The sequence below is a fragment of the Malaya genurostris genome, chromosome 3 (genome assembly GCF_030247185.1).
Source record: "Malaya genurostris strain Urasoe2022 chromosome 3, Malgen_1.1, whole genome shotgun sequence".
Taxonomy (NCBI): Eukaryota; Metazoa; Arthropoda; class Insecta; order Diptera; family Culicidae; genus Malaya; species Malaya genurostris.
The window spans coordinates 128,775,625-128,801,088 of NC_080572.1; the positions used below are offsets into that span (position 1 = coordinate 128,775,625).

Here is a 25,464-nt window from a genome sequence, read left to right on the forward strand (position 1 = left end):
GTCCAATGATTCCACCAGCGTACAAACCACACCAAACAGTGCATTTTTCGGGATGCATGGGCAGTTCTTGAACGGCTTCTGGTTGCTCTTCACTCCAAATGCGGCAATTTTGCTTATTTACGTAGCCATTCAACCAGAAATGAGCCTCATCGCTGAACAAAATTTGTCGATAAAAAAGCGGAAACCGAACACTGATTTTGGTAATAAAATTCAATGATTTGCAAGCGTTGCTCGTTAGTAAGTCTATTCATGATGAAATGTCAAAGCATACTGAGCAAATAATAATGCATGAAAATCATAACCTCAAAAAATCTGAGCAAATACTAATGCATGAAAATCCTAACCTCAAAAAAATCACCTTTTATATTCACGATAAAATATAAGCAGATGCATTTTTTCCTTTTTTTTCTTCTAGTTGGTTGGTCCGGTTGAAAACTCAGATACTTAAGCTGTTAATTTTCATTCCTAGTTCAATGGACTTTCTTTTCACTGGACTACTATCGAAAAGCATGCTGCATTGCAACATCAAGTCGCCCAAGTATGTATAAAAATTCTTTCTTACGCGCGAAATATTCGAGTTTTCACCGCACTACCATGAGACTACGTTCTCACTTGTTAAGACTTTCACCGGAAGCGCTCATGCATTTTTTTGTTCAGGAAAGCTTACAAGTCGTGAATGAAATCAAACATTTTATAGCAAGGAATGATTTTATGACAAGGAATTTAAAATGAAATGACACATGCACACATGCACCATCAATACTTTTTAAACTACGATTCATTTATTACGCAATTTAATTCATTCGAAAACATTCATTGCGAGTCTGATAGGTGTATATGAAACACACAGAAATCCTCACTATGAAAATAATTCAGGCAAAAATTCGAACCTTGTATGTAATTTCAAGTTTTAACACTATACTTCTAAAGAAACCTTTACGACCTCATCGCATGTTAAAATGTTGCTAGAAATACTTCCCATGCACATACATAAAAATAATTGAATAAGAGTCAAAAACAAAAGACGACCCAGTCAGAAGAAGTAGAGCAGCAATGAGTAACTTTTGTTAGTTAAATAGCATTTTATAATTCGAATTTTGCGAACATAGAAATGTGCTTTCAATAACCAACTTTCAGTTCTCTTGATTGTTTTGGACTCAGCCCGCAGTGCTGACAAGGGTGAAATATTTCACAACGTTTGCATCCATTCACATGGTTACCAGGCCAACAGCAACGAAAACAAAAGAGATATAACATTTTATGATAAAAAATAATTAAAAAATCCGAATCGACCAAACTGTTTGTATTTCTTTGAAAAAAAATGTAAGTACTTTACTATTTCTTACTATTTCATAATTTAATGGTTCCTAGGCACATTTTTCTGGTGGTGTGTAACGAATTCATACTAATGTACAATGTAATTCGAAATCATACTAATGAACAGTACAATAGCAGTACGTCATTGCTTTGTTTGCATTTTTGAATATAAATAATATCACAAATTATCTACTGCTTAATTTTAAACATTTCAGTCATAATCATCATAAGTAGGAAGGCAGATGTGTGATAATAAATATGGCATAAATGAGTAATGACCATGGCGTTACCATATTGAACGCGCTATTTCGAGTGCAGTTCCTCCAGGCTATTCTTGAATATATCGTATTCAGAAAACCAGAGTTTCTGTCGCGATACATTTCAGATCGACTACGGAGAGTCTCTGTTCCGTCTCTAAAAATTTCAATAAAAAAGAAATATTTATATCCAGATAGTTATTGAAATTACTAATTGCAGCATATTTTACCTAAAAATTACATTCGACTTGCGATCAAATGCTCCATACAACGTAAATGATGCTGATGTCATTCGATGTTTCTTCCCCAAAAGTCTATCAATCTCTTTCAATGAATTATAGATTTCTTTCTCCCGTAGTTCTGATACAGATGAACTAATCATAATGTGACCGCGAGATGCCCAGTTCAAATAGCAAATTGCTTTCTGTTTTAGCGGTTTATTAAATGGGCATAAAAGGGAAAACTTGGACGTATTGTAACTACGACTCCATTGAAATTCATTGCCTACAATTAGATTATTTTTAATGATATTTTTGGAAGCATTAGGCGAAAGCAAATTTGTACAGTACCTTTAAATTTTTTGAATGTTTCATAGCTTATGAATGCCACATCTCCATTCCCTTCAAGCAAACATCTTAGTGCACCTTCTTCTCCAGTATATAGTACGGAGCATTTAGATTTTTTATTCCAATTGCATGATTGCTTCGAAAAGTAACTTGATATGTCTGTGCATTCATTTATTTGGTTTGTATGGTTCATAAGCGATTCTTGTACAGATAAATATGCTGCCCCTTCGTATTTTGGTAAACATGCTTTTTTCCCTCGAAGATCTAGAACGATTTTCATCTTTAATGTAGTGTCAAAACTATATAAAGGGTAAACTCACCATAACCGGTTTTGATAGTCGATTCCGTTCGAATTACAGCAACAACAACATACTTATCCTCCAGAGACGATGAATATTCATACAAAATTGGTTTGAGTTGATAATCTCGTTCTGCCCGAAGGCGAGTGTCTTGATCTACAATAACTACATCTGATACTTTATGTTGTACTTGTTTCAAACAACTATCCAACGTATCAAACCGCACGCATTGTATGTTGGGTTCAACTCCGTAAACTGATGCCACCTCCTGCAACCACGAACATTTGGCAAGCTCCAATAGAGATTTTGTACAGAACAGAACCGATCTGTAATGTACTCATCATGTACGCATGTAATACAACAAATGACACAAAAAATTTACCTTGGCGGATTACACGATGGAAAACTATAAGCATCTTGGAACCCGATAGCTTGATCTAAATAATCATCAACTGGTATTGTGTTATCTAATGTCGATACATTAACATGGTATGTTTCAAGTATCATCAACAGTGCATTCTGCCAACTATGTATATCATCGTGTGTAAGTCCAGCAACAGTATCTTGAACCCTTAGGGCGAAATTTCTAAAAAGAATGCAAAAATGAAGTCTATTAAAAATCACTTGATGGACATTCGATGTTTACCGAATAATTCATTATATATTATGTGATTTCACATTAATAAATATTTCAATTGATACCTAATGGTTAGTATGAGAATATAGTTTAGATATTTTTTCTTCTGCTAGTATGTATCTTATTCTGAAATTCACAACAAATTCAAGAGTACCCGTTTTCATTTCATTAGGCATCAATTGCCCTCGGCATCTTAGAGCTAAAGCAGAGTACAGTGGGGTCTTGTTAATCGCGGATTGTCGGTATACGTTGTTCCCGGACTCACTATTGCCGAAAAACCGCGACATACAAGACTCACAGCATATGGGATTTTGACTGATTGGGGCTGTGAACGGTTATCACGCTTCGGTCGACAGATAGAGCCACACAATCTTCGACTTATTGTAGAAACTTAGACAAATAATTCAGTGTAGTTTGACATACAATTAGTTGAGAACTGCTCCGTCGGGGGCGCTTTGAAAAATGCTTGGTATGATTCATTCGCTTACAACAGACAAAACGATTTTAGCTTCAAGTAACTCGTAAATTATAGTATTTTGAAGAATGCGGGAACTTAAAGTTTGTCAAACAACAAATGTTTTAACTCGGAATCAGTCCATCAGATGTAGTTAGAGTGCCTTAATTCACATTTTAATTATCAGAATTATGCTATTATCATAAAACGAAAAGATATAGAGAGGTTTTTTTGTTGGAAAGCTGTTAGGAATGTCAGGATATACATTACTATTCAATAATGTTATTTTATTTCACCCCGGTTTTAACCATTAATGATCATTCGCCGGGGCTCGATTTCGCCATTATGAAAACCTTAAGACAAGACCTGAAAACTGACTTCTTATTCTTCCTTTCGAATCATCCTTCTCGTCATTTTCGCCCTGTGGAAGAAATACCGACGTATCGGCTACAGTGTAGCCATATGCTTATGCCAGACTTTTATGCTAAGAAAAAAATATTTAATTTGAATTTTTATACTCGGTTTTTGATTTGCAATAAACATGAAAAATGTTTGGTGAATACATTTTTTATTATATATTAATGCTTAAAACAATTAATTGAGCTTTGATGACAAAACACGAAATATCTCATGTTGAACTCAAAATCGATTCCAGGGTTGACGTATTGCCGGATCTTTTGGAAACCGATCAGAGAACTGTTTCATTCTCTATGTTATACTAGCTAATGCACAAACAATCCCTTCGTTTCTTTCAAAAATCAAAGGGAAACATTTTGAATAGAATACCACAGTATTATATATGAGAAAGGCATCATTACACCACAAGGTGGATTAAAACAGGTTTTTTAATTTTAGTTTTTAGTGACCTCCGATTCATCAACAATTCTTTGAGAATACTTATAAATCGACTATAGTATGGGATCGGGGAGTTTGTTGTGTTTGTGGAGACTAAGAGTGTGACAATAAAAATTAATTGAGAACTGTCTCACCGAAGCGCATTTGAAAAGCATGAAAAAAATATATTGGTTTTAATACCACAAAGTTGGATTACGCGTAAAGATTTTGATTATTTGGAAAGGTAGTGATCCTAAACCAGTTTCTGTGCAAAACATAAATTATGCGCAAATCCTAAATGTATTTAAAAGTAATCACTCTACCAGGTGGAGCTTGTGTGCCGTAATATTTACAGTATCTATCTAGCTTACACGAAAGTTGTTCGGAAGACCTTTCGCTGCATAATGGAGGGTGTTTTAGTAAAAAAATTGTCCTCTCCGCAAAGCATATGCGCTAATGCTCAATACAACGTAGATTACCCCATATCTTAAATGTGTGATAATTCAGGAGCTATATCGTGAACTGATTCGCGCTATTCTTAAAAATGGTGCTGTCGTTTGAGAACCATATTGTTAACTTAGCATCCATCGTGTTGAAGCCACTCAGAATAAACTTCTTCGATTTACACTTTGTAGTCTTCTTTGGAGGGATCCCTACAATTTTTCCAGCCATCAGAAGCGTTATAAATTTATCAATTTGCACTTTTTATCCGTTTGCCTACATATCTCTTAGGCCGTTTGCGTGGCCGATTTTGTTATGATCTCGAGCTGATTATCCTGACTTGTTAGAAAGAATAGAATTTAGACATTCAATCTCATCCATTCCTGAGATTTCAATCAGTATTATCTGATTACGGGTTTTTGCCTTTCTCTATAGTAAGGTATTAGAATTGCTGGAAAAACCGACTTTCGAACGGAGCCTCGGAGACCCATAGTGTTATGTACCATTCGACTCAGTTCGACGAGTTCGGAATATGTCTGTGTGTGTGTGTGTGTGTGTGTGTGTGTGTGTGTGTGTGTGTGTGTGTGTGTGTGTGTGTGTGTGTGTGTGTGTGCACTTTTCGAAGATATTTGAACGCGCTCAAAATTCTCAGAGATGGCTGAACCGATTTTAACAAACTTGGGCTCGTTTGAAAGCTACTGTCGGGCCATTGATCAAGTTCAAAGATCAAATGGCTGTGACTTTTGGTTCCGAAGATATGATTGTATAAGTGACGCAACCGACAAAAAGCATTGTATTTTTACGCGCTCAATTTTCTCAGAGATGGCTAAATCGATTTTAACAAACTTGGGCTCGTTTGAAAGCTACTGTCGGCCATTGATCAAGTTCGAAGATCAAATGGTTGTGACTTTTGGTTCCAGATATACGATGGTATATGTGACGTAACCGACAAAACACGTTGATTTTTACCGCTCTTACATTACATATATAAGGGTGCCAATATTTTGGGATCGCCTCTAACTTCGTAAAGCGCTAGTGATCAAAACTTTAAGCACCTCGAAAAATGTCCTCATGCAAAATTTGAGCTAAATCGGACATGCGTAAGGGGTGTTGCCCGGCGGTTAAGGTTTGAAAATTTTCGATTTTTAAAAAGCACCAAATTTTGTTTTGATGCCGAAACTCTTAAAACTGCATGAAACATCGAAATTTAGTGTCATCTCAAAAAAAAAATTTGTTGAAAAAATCAAAGTTTTGGGACTATTGACATTTTTTCTAAATCCCAAAAGGTTGATCTTTTCAAAAAATTTTTTTTCGGATGACACTAAATCTTGACGTTTCTTGCAATTCTACATTCAAAATTTTTGTTTTCGATTTCGGAAATTTCATGTACTCCCCCCTATGGTGATTTTTCAAGATATATGAAAATTCCACTAAGTGAACTGAGAAGGGTTTTTTCAGATTAGCATCACTGTTCTCATACAAATAGGCAACGCAAATGTCAAGCACTAGTTTGGAAAAATGATGTTGACTGTGTGACATAAACACTGAAGCATGCTTTTTGTGAACTACTCTAATCAATCTGAATCAATTGGTGTCAGAATAAGTATCCAAAATTATTTAATAAAAGTATGAAATATATTTTCATAAGACTGTTATGAAAGAAGAGAAAGGCATTATCACACCACTAGATGGAATAAGAAGGGTTTTTTAAATGTATCGTCAATTTATTCATTGTTCCCAATTATTTTTAAACTGCCTTTCTAGTTCTTAAGTGGTAGGCTCAGTTATAGGAGCTATCGTAATCAGTTATAGCTATCGTAATTCGTTGACATGGAAGTAAAACATTTTTCACTTTGTCTATCCTTCAAAAAGTATATTGAAAAACTGATCGATAGTATCGCTCTCGTGAGCAATTCTGATTTTTAGTTACAGAAGACCACCTTATAAATATAATAAAAACTCATTCATTTAATAGTTATCGAAACCCTACAACACCCTTTTGTAGAAACCATTTTAATTAGTCAACACGATCTTGAGCTGCAGTAATTTCCAACCCTGAATTGCACACTAGGGTTACCCATGAGAGAAATCATAATTACTATTTACACTATTTGATCTGTTTTGAGCTCCGGAATTTTTTTTTCCGAAAACACGAACATTCTATCTCTCATATTGTAAAGATACAATAGAATCAATTTTCTTTGGCCAATTGTGATCCCACTAGCGCCACTGAGTGGGTGAATTTCTAACTAATATGATTTTCATAATGTAGACCGCTACATTCCGAACATTTTTGTAGAAGACAAAATCGCTCCAAATCTTATAGTTTTTGCACTAGAGCATAATTTTGATATTGAAATTTGTACCATAGCAAGCACACTAATTCCATTTAATGGAGTGATTCCGAAATATACTTTTAGCTTGTTAATAAACTTTGAGTCTCTTGAAAAGTTGTTTGAAAATTCCAGATGCTAAAATATTCTCGATATTTCATGTTCAAATTGTGTTCTCTATTGTAAACCTATGAATTATTCCATGCTATTTTCAAAACGCCCCTGGCGGAGCAGTTCTCAACTAATTGTCTATAAAACTACACTAAATTGTTGGTCTAAGTATCTACAATAAGTTTGCCGATGATTGTATAGCTTTATCTGTCGACTGAAGTAAGATAACCGTTCACAGCCCCAATCAGTCGAATGTAGAGCTCTGCTGGCCAAATTTAAATATTGAAACTGACATAAATTATGCATCTAGAACTAGAACACTACTGAATATGCCCTTAGTCTCTGTTTACGGTATAAATCACCAGTAGGCTTCGATTTAAAATATTGTTTGATAGATTTATAACGATTTTTAAAACAAAATGTAGCGTTGGGATGATCGAAAGCGTTGTTTCCCGATTTCAATTAGTTCATTAGTTTAGTACGCAAATAATTTCTGATGCAAAAATATTTCTTTTTTCTCCTTTTTTTTTATTTTCTATATTATACGGTTGCTGGGGCATTATTTTAAGGCAAGCGAAACAAAAAACTGAGAAATAAAATAAATAAATAAAATAAAATCACTTTTACCAGAATCATTGAAAATTATGTTAAATTTATATTGTTCAATTTGTTCTGATCGTACATTAACTGCTTCTCAAGGTAATACAAAACATTTTTGAAATGTTTGGTAAATGCATTGATGCAAAAAGGGGGTTATTAACAATCCAGAAATTCATGTCTAATAAAACCAAATATATTAGAAACACTTTTCGAAAATATACCTTTGAGCTGCAACTGCTGGCCAAGGTTTCGCTAACCAAACACAAGGTTTTTTAGTATCCAACGGCTGTAAATGTCCATCTGCGCAGAGAAAACTATACCCTGATGCATCCGCCTCTGGTGGGAGTCCACTGAACTAAAATGAATACTTTCGATGTTCTTTTTGGTTTTACAGAAAAAAATAACGTACCCCAAAATGACTTCGAACGTCATCTAACCGAACCCACGCTACCTCACCAGCACCGCTTGTAAGACAATATAATGGTCCACGACGTCCCCAGTGCTTATCGCCAATACCGCATTGGTAGGGATTGTAACACAATTGACATAGTGAAGGATACTTATTTTCTAGAAGTAATGATCGTGTACTACTTTAAAATTGAACATGCACCAATTATTATACTTAGATTGCGATCTTCTGTTGGGTCTGACACCCAGGGTCCGGCTTTACAAGAAGGTCCAAAAAAGTTTGCTGCAGCCTTAATCCTTGATTCTGTAGGAGATAAATCATCCTCACATTCTCGTGGCACTAATTTAGATTCAAAATACTAGAAAATATAACAGATTTGCTATCAGCATCTAACACAAAACAGGCTTTCTTACATCGGCTAAGACTTCTGTCCAATGATTTTGAATTCCATGTCCAGGATGGCAGAATTTACTACCTTTCAATTCCTTTACTGTATTGATGTGTGCTTCGTTGTCGACTAGCGCGACAATTTGATATTCAAAAAATTCTGAAAAGAAATGAAAAATGTTTCACGCAATTGCAATTTTCAACATTACGTTATCATACATTACCATTGTGAAAACGCAATTCACTGGTAACTAATATTTCTGCTCCAGTCCATCTTGCTGCTAATAAATCTTCTGGTGAGAAAACAGCAAAATGTGCGGTTCCTTTTTTAATTTTCCTCAAACAATCTAATCTGTCTAAACCATAAACACATTGGATTTCTGATTTAGCTTCAAGTGTTGGACAATTTTGCGCTCCTTTTTTGTAGAGACCAGAACCTTCGACAACGCAAATTTTCACTGAAAATTATCATTGAGTGAAATTTTATAATATTAGGTATGTTTCGCCAATGTGAAGAAACGCCATCAAACATTGATTATTGTTATTTTTATTTCATTTAATATGATCGTATACTTTTCTTCTTCGTCTTTTTGCCTTTCTCATATAGAAAGGCTATGCAATCACTGTAAAAACCGACTTTTTAACCGAGGCCCAGAGGGCCGAATGTCATATACCAATCTACTCAGCACGGCGAACTGAGCAAATGTCTGTGTGTGTGTGTGTGTGTGTATGTATGTATGTAACAAAAATATGTACTCACTTTTCGGCTGAACCGGTTTTTACAAACTATGATTCAAATGAAAGGTCTCATGGTCCCATAGCCTGCTATTGAATTTCATCCCGATCCGACTTTCGGTTTTTTTGGTACATATAATTACCAAAAAAAACCTGTTTTAATCCACCTAGTGATGTAATGATGCCTTTCTCATATCAATCATACTATCATATATAATACTGTGGTATTCTTCAAAATTATTTTTCTTCGACTCTTAAAAGAATAACCGAAATAGATTTTTTTGACCGTCTACTGATAAAAACTATTAATTGGAAAAGATTTGAGATCGATTTAAAAAACTATTTACGGTTGTTCGCTCTTTTCGGTGATGATATAAAATTTTTAACACACTTTACCCTATATTTCCGGATCGGGAAGTCGGATCCTGATGAAATTCAGGAATTACGTATGGGACCACAGGACCTTTCATTTGAACCTAAGTTTGTGAAAATCGGTCGCACCATCTATGAGAAAAGTTAGAACACATATTTTCATTTTTTGCACATTTTACCCCATAACTCCGGAACCGGAAGTCGGATCCGAATAATATGCAGGAATTTTGTATGGGACCACAAGACCTTTCATTTGAATTTAAGTTTGTGAAATCGGTTCAGCCATCCCCGAGAAAAGTTAGTGCACTTATTTTCACAATTTTTTGCACATTTTACCCCATGATTCCGGAACTGGAAGTCGGATCCAAATAATATTCAGAAATTTTGTATGGGACCACGAGACCATTCATTTGAATGTAAGTTTGTGAAAATCGGTTCAGCCATCTCCGAGAAAAGTTAGTGCAAAAAACGTGACATACACACATACGCACATACACACACACACACACGGTTCAAAAGTCGTTTTTCACAGTGATTGCATAACCTTTCTATATGAGAAAGGCAAAAAGGAAAAAAAATGCACTCACTTTTTTCAGAGATGGCTGAACCGATTTTCACTAACTTAGATTCAAATAAAAGGACTAACAGTCCCATAGCCTGCTATTGAATTTTATTTGGATCAGACTTCCGGTTCCGGAGTTACATGGTAATATGTGAAAATTAGAGAAAAAGTATGCACTCATTTTTTTTCTGAAACGGCTCAACCGATTTTTACAAACTAAGATACAAATGAAAGGTCTTATAGTTTCCTAAAAATTTGTAGAACATTTCATCCGGATCCGTCCTCCGGTTCCGGAACTAAAGCGTGATAGGTGGAAAATTACCAATTTCATGAGTATTTTTTCACAAACGATGGTAAAAAACAGGTACAAATCCCATAAAACTGTCCGATAAATTGTTCTAGTTTTCAGAGCTTGTTAGTTTGTGGGCATAAAAACTTAATTCGGTTTTACTGGTCTCCCCTTTTCCTGTTCCGGAAGCACCGAAAGTGGTTAAGGAAAACTCCAAAAATATAACTCACTTCGATTTCTCTGCGATGCTTGAACCGATTTTCACAAATCTTGATTTGAATTAAAGCTCATATAATCTTTAAGCCACTGTGAAATTTCACCCGGATCCGACTTCCGGTTCCGCAATTACAGGGCGATGAGTGTCAAAGTTTTCAAATAGCCATATAAATTGAACACCGAAAGAAGAAGAAAACACAAAACAAACGATGCGTGCTTTGTTCTATTTCGTACACGCTATGAAGGAATAGAAACGGTTACGGATGTCTGCTAATGGTGTGTTATATTGGAAAAAGACGGTGCTGCGGTTGATAAAAATTTTAGCTATTCTATGATAAGTGCGATTGAAAGAATAAACGAATGTCATTGAATTTAAATTTATTTGAAAAAAATATGCAATTTTCACAGCCAATAGTGCAGTAATACCGTGCCGGTGGTAAATAAATAAATCACTTTGAACAAATACTCCTACTACATGTTTTATGCTGCTGATTTATGCTGTTTAGCCTGACTTATATATGCAGAAGTAAAAGAAACGCAGGTTCGCTTCGTTTGGCAGATTTTGTCTAATTGGTGTAATCGAAATAAAGCATGAGATAGTAAATTTAGGTTTAACTAGGTTCAAAACTGTTCCAATTTGTAGGTCATATTTGTTGCTGGCAAAACAAACAAAAGGTGATTAAAAACTGCAAAAGGGTCTCACACACTTGCCTTCAAGATCGATTTTCACAAACTTATAGGTTCAAAGGAAAAGTCTTACAGTTTCATGCGGAATTCCTAAATTTTTTGTAGATATTACTTCCGGTTCCGGAACTACAGGGTAAACAGGATTTTTAGAGTTTGTTAGATTAGGTCCGAACAAACTTTCCTATTTCTATTCAATGAACAGTTGTTTTAGTGAATCCCACAGTAATATTTATGATGTTATGAGTAATATGAGAAAGGTATCATTACACCACTAGGTGGACTAAAACAGGTTTTAGTGGTTGGCGTTTCCTCAATTACTCGTTGAGAGTTTCGCCGATTACATCCGGTGAATCTCTTCTTTCGTTCCGTTCTTAGAAGACTCGATTCTGTGACACAGCGAGACACATCATTTGTTTTCTAGAGTCCTAAAACTTATCGGCTATATACCAAGTTTAAGACTGTGTCTTCTCAAATGAGGTAACGCCATCGAAAAAAGGAAGGAAATAGGTCAACATAAAAGGTTATTTGCATCATATAATAACACAATGTCAAAGTGTATGGAAATATTCCGCAAATCAGACTATTTCAGCAAACATTGATCAATACTTCCGTTATGTTGTATTGATGTTTTTTTAACGAGTTTATAAACAACTGACTGAAATACTCGGCGTTGCTCGGAAATATTAAGAGTTTTACCAAAACAGTCACATATACGCCAGAGCAGGTTGCTCTGCTGTCGCTGGTTGAATTTTTGAGAAAAACAACAATTTATTTAGAAGAATGTGTTAAGGATCAAGTGTAAACCAAGTTTCCTGGTGTTAGTAATTTGTGTATTACGTTCTTCATATTTGATACGTAGGTATCATAGATCTACACCCCAAACCACAAAAATGAAAATGGTACTATTTCGTGCACTTACAATGGGTATTATGAATATAACTGGATACAATCAAAGTTAATTTTTATTTGATGAATGTAAAATATATTGATCAATTTTGTAATGTTCATCTTGGGCCAATAATATTAAATTGCGCATTCTAGGATGTTGATGTAAGACCCCTGCTTTGAATATATGATGTACGAAATACCATATTCTTTTTACTCTATCACAAGCGCAGTCAATTTTTACATCGATAAAATTACTATATATAAAATGTTCATGTTCAGGTTTATGTATGATCTTACGCCTAAAGAAAAGCGTTTAGAATAATTTAACAAGGTGCAGCTACCAGCTGATAACTTTGGTGGTGTAATACTTTTTTTTTCAGCCCGGTGGCAACAGTAAAAGCCTGTTCGCACTATACCGGGACGACTGGGACGGGACCATCCGGGACTATCCGGGACGTTTTTTCCTCATCGGCGATGACTGAGCTGCCAGCGTGTGTATGTATTGAAATCCCGGATCCGATATAAAATCCATTTGGTTGCCTCAGTCATCGCCGATGAGGAAAAAAAACGTCCCGAATAGTCCCGGATGGTCCCGTCCCAGTCGTCCCGGTATAGTGCGAACAGGCTTTAAGGCGCTCCAACCAATGCTATCGTAACCGACATCTCGGTCCTTTGGGGCTTTCAAAGCTAGCAAGTCAGTGAGAGCAAAGTAAACAAAATGAAGTAAAATACAACACATCATCGATTGTTAAAGTCAGTATTGCAATTTGGCACCGCACGATTCATAACGATATCACATTTATAATCAAATGTATAAAAATCAACTTTGTTTCAACAAATCACAGATATTTAGCATCAACAAACTTTTATTTATGTTTACATACTTCTTCATTGTTTTCGTTTTTTTGCGAAAAAGATACCCGCATAGCGTTTTGGCTACCCGGGCAGCCAAAGCCACCAGGCGGCTACCAAAATTGATTCAGTGACGGTTGTCAAATCCAATTTGACAAAACAAAGTCGCCTGTATCTAAGTTAGCCGAGCGTTTTTATCTTCTCACCTTCGCTGAAAATGTCAAAGATTTCAATGTGGAAATATCGTGGTGGATACGGTTGTATCGTTTGAGTTGTATATCTGGCAGCGGTGAGGCAGTCGGTCACCAGAATGTCTGCCAGCCATATTTTTCCAGCTGGCAGCGTTTAGTCAGCCATCTGGCAGCCATGCGTATGCGGGTAATGGCCACAAAATCATGGCGGCCCAATAGAGGCTGTTTTTTCCATTACAGCATGGGACACTTACACTCAGTAATGCAGCAGTAAATTCTATTTTTTCAATAATATATGCTCAAACAAATGTAAAGCATGATTTTATATTGAAATATAAAATTTTATCAATACTTCGTCGATGTTTGATGGAAAATTACATTTTTTAACAACATACCTTATTTATTGCCTTTGGTTTCTTCGCACAAAGGTTTCTATTTCGGTAGAATTATAATAAAAGGTATGTAAATCTTTATTTTAAAGCAAAATCTGCGAGAGAAAATCAATATAAAAATATGTTAGTTGATGATGGCGTGGGTGGTAGTGCAAAGAAACTGAACTCAAATTATATTCACTAGCAGTTTTAAGCAAAATGGAAAAGGTTTCGTTCAAAGTTTTTCCTTTTCTTAAACAGAAACGATTGATTTGTTTCATTTTTAACTATATGATCATTACTATCATTACCTATACGTTTGCAAGGTGTCTTTCCCCTAATTGACATTTTGATTGCATCAAGAAATATGTACGCTGGAACAACATATATTAAAGTGGCAAAAAAGCCTCCGTTACTCTACTTTAGGAGTAATAGGATCCCGGAAAATTAAGATAACTTCCTTGTACAAGTACAAACATTAAGATTATTGCCTCAAAGTAGTCGATAGACATAGTATCGACATAGTATCATTGGAATATCGTTTTTCAATTGTAAATTATTTTAATTTAACAACAGTGAAAAACGTGTATGAAATGAATCGATAATAATTGTGATAACATTGACCAAAAATACCGCTTCAACTTTCGGTTAAACGGCGAGATATCATAACTCATACGGGTTTTATTGTTTGTAGACTAAAAGTGTATGGATTCAATATTTACAAATACATATTAAAATTTACAGTTTTTGTGTAAATACTTACATTTTTTGTCCTTGCTTATAATGTGTTCCTGTGATTGCACAATTCGATAATGTATTATTAACAATACACAGTATATATATCTTCTCAGTTGCATTTTCATTATGTTTGTAAAAACGATACTAATCATTTGAACTATTCACTGTAAATTTATAATACACTTTTTTTTATTTATTGTTACTGTTACATAGGCTCATAGCTACTAATTTTATTGTTGTCTATCTAAGCGATTTTAGGTGAACTACGAAGTACTCTTTATTCTCACAATATATTCCAGCTGATATTAAGTAATATATGAGTGAATGAGAAATCAACACCAAAATGTTTTGAAATTTCCCCTAGCGAGGCAGAAGTTGATACATGGGGGAACCCCAACAAACGATTTTACGGATTTACCTCTCACTGATCGTTCAAGTTCATTATTGTTATAAATAAGTAAAACTAATATCACCTTGAATCGCGGGCTTTACGCAATGGATTTATGATGTAGGTTTATACAAGAAGCAAAGGAAGTGTTGAATTGCTAATTGTATCATTAATCCGAACAATTAACCTACATATTAGCATGTTTTTATTCTGTAGAAAAAAGTCTATGGCTCCATCACCAACTTAAAACATGCATGATAATCGTTTGCCAAACTCAGGAGTTTTAGAAAATGTAGAAACCGAAAACCGGAAAACTTATACGCCACTGGCTGCAGGATTGAAATAAGAACTTGTGATCAACGAAAGTTACTTGACCAATATATTTCGAAATAAGCAATGCAGACTTCAGAACCGGTTTCTTACGAAATATCAACAAGTTCAAGGTAACACGCAATCAAAGACTCGAAATGCACACTTGGTCACTGATACATTCACCGTATTCAACTTGATGCCATTGACAAAGCATTCGGTGCCGACGCACTTTTACGTTTTCTTTTATACTCACAATTTGAAATTCAAGCGTTAAGGTACTATACCATGATACACTATTTTGCTTCGCACCAATATGAGCGGATGAAACGATCAGATATATTTTTAGTTTTATCTGAAGAGCTGGTTGAAAGCTCAAGTTATTATAGAATAAATAATACTCGCAGTGCTGAACGTAAAATTTGAAAAGAATCATCGGTCCGACACCGGTACGGTATGAAAACCGTACAGTTCAGACGAACTAGAACAAATACCAAACATTGTAGAAAATCTAAGCAAGGTGAGCGGAAACCGATCTATTACTTGTCTATTACTTGGCAAAACAAATAGAGCATAACGTAAAACCATGCGAGATACCGTAGCATTGACGAAATTCATGTACCTTTCACTTTCATGGTCAAAATCGAGCAGGCACCAAAAGAAACCAGTAATCGATGGCAGACGTCCACGATCGTGTACAATGACCAGGCTGAAGTGCAACCACCTGTATACTGAACGAATTGTCTGCGCTTTTTGTTCATTTACCTAACAGTACAATTAAACAATATACAAAAACATAACATACCGCATGAGAAAAATGAACGTATAGCATAAGATATTCGCCTTAAAAAATCAGCTAAACTAGCTATGACAATTCTGATCAGCGCCGCTTTTTAACGTATTAATGGGCTCAGGGGTAAGATTTTTTGTGTGCCCCTAGCTAATTGTCTTTTTTTGTGTTGTGCAGTCCGTCTTGTCCTTTTATTTTTGCTCGGTTGGTCCTATCCGTGGCCCCCTAAGACAATGGGCTCGGGGGCACTTTGCCCCACAGCCCCTATGTAAAAGCTGCCCTGATACCGATAAAAAAAAAACGTTCTTGACCCTCCAAGCAGTAAGATGATATATTTTTTTCACAATTCATATGTTCAATTTATATATTATTATTTGTTGGTGTACATAATTTTCAAATGAATATTAATTGATGTTGGAATGTGTGCTTATAATTCTCCAATCTCTCTGTAATCGCTTGCAATTCTCCATTATATAGTTGATGCTCAGTTTTATTAATATACTTGTTATCGAGAAAATTTTGAGTGTCATGTAATGTTATCTCTCAATAATTTCAAATAAACCTCGATGTCACAATTATTAAATAACGGTACTGTGTTTAAACCAAATCGTGCCAAAATGCCATGCTAAATAGTACTGCACTCTATCTTTCAATTATTCAGAAACAATTGAATGCAAAATGTGTTCAATATTAATTTCAAACATCACTTCTCCGTGCTTCTTTTAAAACCCTTACTATTAGGATATTGAGGGAAAAATCGCTTATGAAAAAATCCGTTAATAGCTGAAGGATTTCAATAATTTATTGCTTGTAAGAGAGATATTACCGTAAGGTTCCTAAGTTTTAATGCATGTTATGTCTAAAATATCGATTGTGATAGATATGATCTCAAACAGATAATTTCGTCATAAAACTTCGAATAATTAAAAAAATAACATCTGATTTCAAAACTATTTAATTGCGTTCTGGCTGACGAAAAGGCCTTTTATTTTGGAATTATCTTGATTCATATCGGTCCAACCATCTCTCCCATCTAGACTACTGTCTTATGCACATGCATACCAACACACATATACACACAGGCAGACATTTGCTGAATTCGTCGAGCTAATTCGAGTGGTACATGAAAATCGGCCCTCAGAGCTTAGGAATATTCTTCCGTAGTTTGAGCAAGTTTTACACTTTTTACCTTTCTCATATGTGAAACCCGACTTTTGAACCGAGGCCCGGAGGGCCGCGTGTCATATACCATTCGAATCAGTTTTTCGGGTACGCAAAATGTCAGTATGTGTGTATGTGTGTGTATGTATGTATGTAATATTTTTTTGCACTCACTTTTCTCGGAGATGACAAAACGGATTTTCATGAACTTAGATCCGACTTCCGGTTCCGGAATTACAAGGTGATATGCGCAAAAAAATGAATATCAGTGCACTTACTTTTCTCAGAGACGGTTGAACCGATTCTCACAAACATATATTCAGATGAAAGGTACAATTGTCCTATACACAGATCATGAATGTTAATTTGATCCGACTTCCGGTTCCGGAGTTACAAGGTGATTAGTGAAAAAAAATCTTATTTTAACTTACTTCCTCACTTTTCTCAGAGATAGCGTAACCGATTTCAACAAACTTCAATTGTAATGAAAGGTATCATAGTCTCATACAAAACTGCTAAATTTCATCTGGATCCGACCTCCGGTTCCGGAATTATATGGTGAAGCATGTTAAAAATTGGATACCGTCACTTGGAGCGGCGAAACAAAACACGTAAAAAAATTTCTTAACTTGCCTCGAAACTATTCCGATCGGTAGCCACTGTCAAACTTTTCAAATCTCTGGATCGTTTCAGATGTACGATTGTAGGTCAACAAACGTCATAATAATTTTTTATTCGTCTTTTTCTTCTAACCAATTCCAATCACGATATTAAGACTAATGAAGAATTCGGCGAAATGGCGTTCGGCGAAATGATTTTCGGCGAAATTGTCCTGATCAATAAAAATACAATAATTGAAACATTAACGAAATTATATAAATGGTAGGGGTTATGATTCTAGTTTCTAGGTACTAGAAATAATATTCTTCGCAGAACGTTTCTACTGATTTGTAAAACAACTCTAGTTTATATATTTATTTTATTGAATAGCGCGTGCCTTATTGTAGAAAACTATTTCTATTATTTCCTATACTTTTGTTTTGTGCTATCATATTTGGTATGGGTTTATTAATATTATTATTATTATTATTATTATTATTATTATTATTATTATTATTATTATTTTTATTATTATTATTATTTTTATTATTATTATTATTATTATTATTATTATTATTATTATTATTATTATTATTATTATTATTATTATTATTATTATTATAGGGTTTATTTAGCCCAATTTTACTCTTTATTTGTCGTTTGCGTAGTGCTTGAGGGCACAGTTTGAACCTAAGCGAGCTATTCATGTCACGGCAATCCGGTTATGTCTCTGACATAACCCATCCATTGATTGAATTTGATCAGTATCTAACAAGAGAAACTGATTGACAAAATGAACTACAAATACAACGAAGAGGTTACTGCAGAGACGAGACATGTTTTTGGTTATCATTCAACCCTTTCTAGAAAATGGAAACAAATAATATATTAATTGGATAATTTAAAATTGTTCATGATATATTTTTAATAGAAAGATTTGAAATTTTCACATCCACCCACGCCCCTCAAATCGAGGAACCGTTCACGACCCTGTCAACATAGTTTGAAAAATTTTGTTTGAATTTATCGGATCACAAACATTACTAGATGAAACCATATCTTTATAGAATTATCACTTATCATCAATCTTTACCATTATCAATTATTAATGTACTCCTAGCAATCCTTATTTCTAACTATTTGTAAAGAACAATAACTAAAACTTTAATCTTTTAGTCCGTTCTGAGTGAATTATCCACAAATACAGGACTATTACGTAATAATTGAAAAAGAAGGTCAACAAAGAAAATCTGTCATTACACTTAGGTCGTAATGAAAATTCTATACAGATATGATGTTTATTTACTTATAAGCGGGCTTCTTGATCTAGCACATTTAATTTGAAGTCACCACACAGGAGATTGTGATGCGGACATCAAAATTGATTAGCATGACTGCAGTTTTTATGCATATTGATTCATCGTTCAATGCACTTCAGGAACGATCAATAAAGAAATTATTGATAGAAACGCACTTCTGCCTGTCCGAAATCAAGTCAGTCAATATTATTAATTTGTGTCTTGTTGGCGAACCGACATGAACTATTTCAAATCTCGAACCAGTTTAATGTAAATTACTTATTGTTAATTCTGTCAATATATTGATAAAAACATCACGTAAATATTGAACTTAGAACTATATTTGATCTAAGAAGTCTATCACAATCTTCTCAACACAAACACTGAACATGATGTATTAAGCTATTGAGTTAAATGATGTCCCAACCGTTCAAGTGCAACCGGAATGAAACATGCCAATCAGTTAATCGAAGTGAAACTCAACGCGCGTGCTACCTGAACGATGAATAAAGTAATACTGACTCAACGTATCGTATCATTGTATCAACTTGTCATACAATTTTCTGGTTTTTCAACATTCTGGGTAAATTTCGGTTTCGGCAAATTAACATCAAGAGCGTCATTATGTGAGACTTCAGTATAGTGCACAATCGAATCATACCATAGCAAAACCTATTAAATAGATTTTCTAGACTGGAGACTGGGAATCAGTTGAGATCTGCAAAACCAAAAATTTGGAGATTATTTTTGAAGATAATCATAACGCTAAACATCTAGAAAATGTCATAAATTTGATTAGTTTTCTAATGTTTGGTTTCAAATCTGTTTATTTATACATTGTTCCCATTGTCGTCAAAAAAACAAAGAGATCAATAATCTAAAATTAAGTAAACCGCATTCAACACAATATTGACTTAATGAAAATCAACAGCTCAGTAAATGTAGTTTACTATTGAGTAGGGGAGAAGTGACAATTAGTGCGCACGTAAGCTTTTTGCCTTTCTCTATAAAAAAGTAATAGCATTGCAGGAAAACCCGACTTTCAAAAGGAGCCTCGGAAACCCATAGTGTTATACTACTGTGGGCAAAAAGTAGTACAATTTTTTGAATTATATTTCGCGCGGAAACCTTATTTGTCGAAATATTTATAACTTTTAGGGAGACGAAATTTTATTGTTAATATCATTCATTTTACCCCCCATTCGACTCAGCTCGATGAGATCTCAGAGATGGCTAAACCGATTTCAATAAGCTTCAACTCGTTTGAAGCTTATTGAAATCGTTTGACCATTTATTAAATTTGAAGATCAAATGACTGTGACTCCCGGTTCCGGTGATATAACGGTACAAGTGACGTAAACGACAAAACGCATTGTTTTATTACCGCTCAATTTTCTCAAAAATAGCTGAACCGATTGCAACAACATTGAACTCGTTTGAAAGCTACTGTTGACCCCTTGAGCAAGTTCGAAGATCAAATGACTGAGAGTTCTGTTTCGGGAGATGTGATGGTAAAAGTGGCGTAACCGACAAAACGCGTTGTTTTTTACCGCTCAATTTTCTCATAGATGACTAAGCCGATTTCAACAAGCTTAGGCTAGTTTGAAAGCTACTATAGAGCCATTAATCATATTCAAAAATCAAATGGTTGTGAATTCTGGTTCCGGTGACGTAACCGACGAAACGGGTTATTTTATTACTGCTCATATTTTTCAAAGATAGCTTTGGCTCGTTTGAAAGTTACTATTGGACAATTGATCAAGTTTATGGGCCAAACGGCTGTTACATCTGGTTCCGGATATATGATGGTATAAGTGACGTCACCGACAGAGTGCGTTGTTTTTTTACCACACAATTTTCTCAGAAATGGCTGAACCGATTTTCTAAAACTTAGGCACGTTTGAGTGCTACTGTTGAGACATAAACCAAGTTCAAAGATCAAATGGCTCATTCGGTAAAAAACATTCAAGAGGAGAGGTTGTGTTTCGGTTATACTGGCTCGTGAGTTAACGGCTGCTTATCACAAAGGCAATATTCGGGGTGTTCCTCGACTACAAAGCTAGCAACGAAGGCCATCCCGCTCATACCCAAAGAGGTGCAGATACACAGAAGTGTGAACGCGTAGAAGTGCCGAGTCACAGAGGTGTCATCGCATAAAGGTGGGAAGACGAAGGGTGCAAGGGCACAGAGATGCTAAGGCAACCAAGTGCTAATCTATCAGGTACCAGAATTTGAACGCTGCGTAGGATCGAAAGAGACGATACATATCGCGTGCATTCAATTTAAACGCCACCAAGAGTTATAAGCGCTGTACGTACTGGCAGGTACAGGCAGCACACACCAAGTTCAGTGGTAACTTGGTTCACATCTACCAACAGGATTACTGAAGTTTTTGAAAATTGTAGAATGGATTTTTGAAGCATTCAATATTTCAGATTCACTAAAGACCCTCATAACGGCATTCCTCCCAATAGCTAGTAATTTTTTTAAGGAGTTTTCACCTCAATGGCCAATTCTCTCAGGGTTTGTATCATTTGATGCATAATTTAACATCCGTCGCAAATGATTCAATCACTGTTCTGCAGTGGAATTGTCGAAGCATCATGCTTCAATTACGGAAGACGTCGTTAAGTTCGGACGTGTTTTTCATTCGCTCCCAGTGCCGCGCGCGAAATATTATTTATTGTTTAATTTAACTGTTTTTAGTTGTGCAATCAACATGAGTTGTGAAATTTGTGCACTGGATACCTCCGTCGACACAATCATGTGGACATGCGTTGGCTGCCCTCGAAAATTTCACGCGGCCTGCATCGGTGTTACCATTCAGCGCGGTTCTCTCAGGAAAAGAGACAAAAAAGCAGATATTAATTCTTATGTGCTGCCATGTTGCGAGGTATGTCAAGAATTACTACAAGTAAAGATGCATTACAGCAGCCTTGTTGAGCAACAAAAACTGCTGGAGAAGCAACTTCAGGCCAACACGGAAGTGCTGCATAAGTTTGCTTTTCAACAGGAGAAGCCAACTGTAATACATGAGGCGATTGACGGACTAGAAGTCTTACTCACTACCATAAAAAATGAGCTGATCGCACTAAATAAAAATAGCAGTTTGCCGGGAAGTGTGACAAGTATTAAAAATCACATGACTGCACTGCTAGATACAGCTTTAAAATCGACAAAGGAAAGTGTGTTTTCGACACTGCAAACCGTGACGTCAGAATTTTCTTCAAATTTGCGAGACCTGAGTAACGAAATAAGTCAACTCAGCCAGCTATCTCTTGACACAGCAACCTGTTTACCTAACAATCCGAATTCTATGGTCGAGTTGGACATTCTAGAGGAGTTGAAGTCTTTATCAACAAATATTGCTGGAATCCAAATTGCTGTATCATCATCATCGACACCTGACTCATGCCCCAGTTTGGATGACGAATTGAACTGTATAAAACCCGACTATTCTGGGTGGCGTTTATTAGGCACCAAAAAGGTATGGAAAGCTGATTGGAGTGAGTACGACGCACGTCAATCTAGGTTCCGACGTCAGCAAAATGAGGCTCACAAGTCAAGAAGGCGCAAAAAGCGAAATTTAAGAAAAAATTACAATAACAGATCCAATACTCTTTCAACGCATCATTCATCTACAAAACGACATTGTAATAACATTATTAGTCACGACATGAATAATAATTGCACTAACTATAACAACAACAACTACAACAACAGCCGAAATAATATTCCACCTGATAGAATACTTCTTACTGCAGCTAAGGATCGATTTTCGGGACCACCAACAAATTACAGACCTACAATTAATTTTCAAAGAGGACCGACGATTAATCCTTATCGAGAGCACAACCTGCAACTAACGATGCCGAATCAAATGTCTGCTGAATGTTCGTCAACTGATACGTGCGTGGCCTGTCGTGCTCAACATTCGTGTTTTCGGCAATTTTGACGCATTACCCAGAAGAAGAGAATAATGACAATATTATCATAAGTCAACAATCATGTTCAATAAGATCTCCTCATCTATCGTCGTCGACAGAAATCGTAGCATATTGTCAAAATTTTAACCGTATGAAGAGCGCACTAAAGATTAATGAAATCCATAAAAATATTTTAGGGTGTTCGTATGGAATTATTCTAGCAACCGAAACTAGTTGGGATGATAGCGTTAACAGCACGGAAGTCTTCGGAAACATTTACAACGTTTTTAGAAACGATCGTGAGCTCCATACATCTGATAAAAAATCGGGGGGAGGTGTTCTTATTGCTGTTTTAGCAGAATTTGACGCCGAAATGATAACCACTACGAAATTTAAAGAATTTGAACACGTATGGGTAAGAATTCATTTAGCAGGTGAAACACATATTTTTGTTTCAGTATATTTTCCTCCTAACAATGCCCAAAAAGCTACATATGAAAAGTTTCTGCATGTTGCTGATGAAATCATGACTAAGCTTCCATCGGAAGCTAAAGTTCATATATATGGAGACTTTAATCAGCGCAATATCGACTTTATTCCAGACGCTGAAAATGAGAGCATTTTACTACCTCTCGTTGGGGAGAATGAAACACTTCATTACTTATTCGACAAAATATCCGGTTTAGGTCTTAATCAAATTAATCATGTAAAAAATCAGCAAAACTGTTATTTAGATTTTCTATTTACTAATATTCACGATGATTTTTGTGTAATAGAATCACCAACTCCATTGTGGAAAAATGAAGCTTTTCATACAGCAATCGAATTCTCAATATTTATACATCAGATTAATAGACCCGACGACTATGAGTATGAGCAGATTTTCGATTACCACTCAGCAAATTATAATAGTATTAGTCGTAAGCTACGAGAAATAGATTGGCAAGAACTCCTTAGAAACGAAAGAAATGTCGAAATTTCAGTCGATATTTTCTACGCACGGCTGTACGACATAATAAATGAACATGTCCCATTAAAGAAAATTAGGCGACAAAATAATTCAAAGTATCCTGTTTGGTATAACGAGCATATTAGAAACCTAAGAAATCGAAAACAAAAAGCTCATAAAAAGTACAAAAGAGAAAATAATAGTGACAATTTATCGAATTACATACACATCTGTGACCAACTAAGTTCAGCAATTGATACTGCATTCAAAGAGTATAACTCAAGAACTGAACAGGAAATAAAGTCTTGCCCAAAAAAATTCTTTAGTTATGTTAGAAACAAATTGAAATCAGAAAACTTTCCGTCAAGAATGTATCTACAGGAAAACATTGGTAATAACTCACAAGAAATTTGTAATCTTTTCGCTAAATTTTTTCAACAAATCTACACGAAGTTTTCTGAAGATGACCGCGATCGTGAATATTTTAATTTCTTTGCAGAGTTTACTGAAGATATTAATGTAAATCAAATCGAAGTGCTAGACATAATAGATGCCCTAAACAAATTAGATGTCTCTAAAAGTGCCGGACCTGATGGAATTCCACCCATATTTATGAAAAAATTAGCATTAGATCTTGCAACCCCTTTGTGCTGGCTTTTTAATAATTCGCTTCAGTCTGGAGTTTTTCCAGAAACGTGGAAAAACTCTTTCCTTATACCAATTTTCAAAAATGGGAAAAAAGCAGACATATGCAACTATCGCGGGATTGCTATTCTTTCTTGCATTCCGAAGCTCTTTGAAGCGATCGTTAATGCCAAACTCTTTAGTCAAATAAAAAATAGAATTACTCACATGCAACATGGATTTTTCAAAGGACGTTCCACTACTACTAATTTGCTTGAATTCGTCCACTATACCCTGACCGCTAAGGACAAGGGAAATTACATTGAAGCTCTTTATACAGATTTCAGCAAAGCATTCGACCGTGTTGACATACCCATGCTTATGTTCAAATTACAGAAATTGGGAATCTTACCAGGTCTTCTTAATTGGTTGGAATCTTATCTAACAAATCGTCAACAAATTGTAAAATTCAAGGGTAAAAAGTCGAGCCCCATTCACGTCAGTTCCGGGGTCCTCCAGGGATCTCATTTAGGTCCTCTTTTATTTATCTTGTTTGTTAACGACATTTCCTTTCTTTTAAAAAAAATAAAAATTCTAATATACGCAGACGATATAAAACTATTTTTAGAAAAAGAGAAAAGTGAGGATGCCAAGGTTTATCAAGAAGAAATTCTTTCTTTTTTATACATGGTGTAACAAAAGTCTTCTTCAACTAAATGTGAAAAAATGCAGTAGAATAACATTCAGTAAAAAAACGAAATACACCTGACTTGATACTTATTCTTGGAAGTCAAACAGTTCAAAAATGCGAAAGAATTAGGGACTTAGGAATAATACTAGATTCTAAAATGACTTTTGACCATTATAATACAA

General features: G+C 35.3%; 2 protein-coding genes across 12 annotated transcripts in view; one reads left to right on the top strand and one right to left on the bottom strand.

Moving 5' to 3' along the window:
* Positions 1-1,132: 1,132 nt before the first annotated feature.
* Positions 1,133-25,464, top strand: part of LOC131434914 (uncharacterized) — a 100,259-nt gene continuing 75,927 nt past the window's right edge. For 3 of the 5 annotated variants that reach the window (XM_058602188.1, XM_058602190.1, XM_058602191.1), the window contains exon 1: positions 1,139-1,323. The gene's annotated coding sequence lies outside the window, so the exon portion shown is untranslated. Of the gene's footprint in view, positions 1,324-25,464 lie in introns of all 5 variants that reach the window. The other 2 variants (XM_058602192.1, XM_058602189.1) reach the window with 2 other exon arrangements.
* On the bottom strand, positions 1,289-19,601 carry LOC131434915 (transferrin). Of its 7 annotated transcripts, none has more exons than XM_058602196.1 (13): positions 19,520-19,578; positions 15,358-18,026; positions 14,572-14,845; positions 8,870-9,103; positions 8,672-8,805; positions 8,472-8,616; positions 8,259-8,416; positions 8,071-8,204; positions 2,822-3,025; positions 2,461-2,765; positions 2,144-2,404; positions 1,805-2,078; positions 1,289-1,731 (listed from the first exon to the last, which is right to left on the bottom strand). In XM_058602196.1, the coding sequence occupies exons 3-13, from the start codon at positions 14,696-14,698 to the stop codon at positions 1,542-1,544; spliced, it is 2,166 nt and encodes a 721-aa protein (XP_058458179.1). In that variant the 5' UTR covers positions 14,699-14,845; positions 15,358-18,026; positions 19,520-19,578; the 3' UTR covers positions 1,289-1,541. The 7 variants fall into 7 exon arrangements, with proteins under 7 accessions (XP_058458179.1, XP_058458178.1, XP_058458180.1 ...); XM_058602195.1 differs by having other exon boundaries at positions 15,020-18,026; XM_058602197.1 differs by lacking the exon at positions 15,358-18,026 and having other exon boundaries at positions 19,520-19,601.

Coding starts and splice junctions, on each gene's coding strand:
- LOC131434915 (XM_058602197.1), bottom strand. CDS start 14,698: ATGATTAGTATCGTTTTTACAAACATAATGAAAATGCAACTGAGAAGA. Junction 8,205..8,258: donor ACGTTCGAAGTCATTTTGGG/GTACGTTATTTT, acceptor TATTCATTTTAG/TTCAGTGGACTCCCACCAGA. Junction 2,766..2,821: donor CCATCGTGTAATCCGCCAAG/GTAAATTTTTTG, acceptor AGTACATTACAG/ATCGGTTCTGTTCTGTACAA.